Source organism: Stegastes partitus, unplaced genomic scaffold (assembly GCF_000690725.1).
Source record: "Stegastes partitus isolate 25-593 unplaced genomic scaffold, Stegastes_partitus-1.0.2 Scaffold34, whole genome shotgun sequence".
NCBI lineage: Eukaryota > Metazoa > Chordata > Actinopteri > Pomacentridae > Stegastes > Stegastes partitus.
In genome coordinates this window covers 953,013-954,901 of record NW_007577765.1, presented here as the reverse complement: position 1 = coordinate 954,901, position 1,889 = coordinate 953,013, and the positions used below count along the sequence as shown (strand labels likewise).

The 1,889-nt window shown below is 41.2% G+C and overlaps 1 protein-coding gene across 1 annotated transcript; it reads left to right on the top strand.

Moving 5' to 3' along the window:
• fabp4a (fatty acid binding protein 4a) lies at window positions 1-1,512 on the top strand. Its single transcript, XM_008301133.1, has 4 exons — window positions 1-136; window positions 355-530; window positions 628-729; window positions 1,223-1,512. Exons 1-4 carry the CDS (start codon window positions 64-66, stop codon window positions 1,271-1,273), a joined length of 402 nt encoding a protein of 133 aa, XP_008299355.1. The 5' UTR covers window positions 1-63; the 3' UTR covers window positions 1,274-1,512.
• The last annotated feature ends 377 nt before the right edge of the window (window positions 1,513-1,889 follow it).

Genomic DNA, 1,889 nt, shown 5'->3' with positions numbered 1-1,889 from the left:
AGCTGAACCAGAGTCACTGCTCGGTGCATCGGTCAGGATATCATCACTCCAGAGGCTGCAAACATGGTCGACAAGTTTGTTGGAACATGGAAGATGGTTTCCAGCGATAATTTTGATGACTACATGAAAGCAATTGGTAAGAGAGTGAAGCTAGTTTGAAGGATAAACATCATACACCTGCTAATTGAAAAGTACAGTTATGCTAGCTTTTTGAAGTTAGCCTCAAGTTTTAGTGTGAATATTTTTGCTTTAAGTAACTAAAATGTAATGTAGAAATAGTTTGGACTTTCTAAATATGTGAATTAGCTGGAGTTGACTCAGTTTTTTTGTTTTTTTTTGCCCTCCGCCCCGCAGGTGTGGGCTTTGCCACCCGGCAGATGGGGAACCGGACCAAGCCCAACCTGGTGGTGTCCGTGGACGAGCAGGGCGCCGTTTGCTTGAAGTCTCAGAGCACCTTCAAAACCACCGAAATCAAGTTCAAGCTCAACGAGCCGTTTGATGAGACGACCGCAGACGACAGGAAGACACGGGTTAGTGCGGACTGAGAGAAGCAGAGAGGAAAGAAATCTCAGTGTGTTTTTTTTTTCTGAGCTGGAGGTGAAGTGTTGTGTGTTTTGTGCCCTGCAGACCGTGGTGACTCTGGAGAACGGGAAGCTTGTGCAGAAACAGAGCTGGGATGGCAAAGAAACGAATATAGAGAGGGAGATCGACGATGGGAAATTGATAGCGGTGAGGATTTGAGATTTTTGTTGCTTTTTCTGGGGAATCTGATTGGTATTTAACTTATCAACCTTTTAATTCTTTCAACTACTTTTTTGCAGTGGTCTCCACAATCACACATCTGTGGATTTGATTTGCTAAATTTGCATAAAAGCAAATCACTTGACACTTATTTATCTTTTGATTTGCAAAACTTGCATTTTTAAAATCTTTCATACTGCTTTATTTCTTCTATTTGTTTTATTGTTATGCACCAAAACACCAAGTCAAATTCATTCAAACCTGATTGTGGTTCCATATTATTCTGCCTTTATTCCCACTAAGCCTGTAATCTAAGTTGCACTACAGTTCTACTACAGAAAATGCAACTCTAGCAGGAACCTTGCAGGACAAAAGAGTTGCATCATAAAAACTCTTGTAAAGTAACAGATGTGGCCCATATTCACCATCGCTTCTGTTTTCAATCCAAAAAACTCATCTGATCTCTCCTCTCTTCACACAGAAATGCATAATGGGAGACGTGGTCGCAGTGAGGACGTACGTTAAGGAGTAACGGCGGCTGCTTTTTTTTTTCTCAGCCCACTCGTTGGATGCATTGCTGGACGACAGGCTCAGTTCAATGAGCGCAATACCAAACTAAAGTAACAGCGTGTTCTTCTTCTTCTTCCTCTTTTATCCTCACTGTGTTGCCAAAATCAAATTTCTGTGCCTCTGTTCTCCAACATGACACATTTGGTTTCATTTGGAATTGTTGTGGTGATTTGAATAAAAATGAATGAAAAATTTGTCAAAGCGGCGCCTCCTGTGTTTGTTTTGTTTTTTTGAATATCACTGTGATGAAAGTCAGTGAGTTGGTCATTAACGGTGTGGCGTTCAATTAGGGTGTTCTTCAAAGCATTCCGATCATCAGGGCATGCCGAGGAATGCCGTACAAAAATGTGCCCTAATGGGAACTTTAATCTGACAGGCTGATTTCCTGACTTTAATGCTTTATTCCCATGTTTGATGAAAAGTAGTGTAATTATTCCACATGCAGGGACTTTTTCCAGCTGCTCTGAGTTTTTTTTTTTCCTTATTTTGGTCAGATAACCAAAGCAAAGGTCAAGAAGCAATCCATCCTGCTGTTGCGATGATATATGATGTGTGTTGGCAGGGACTCTTTGAGGAAT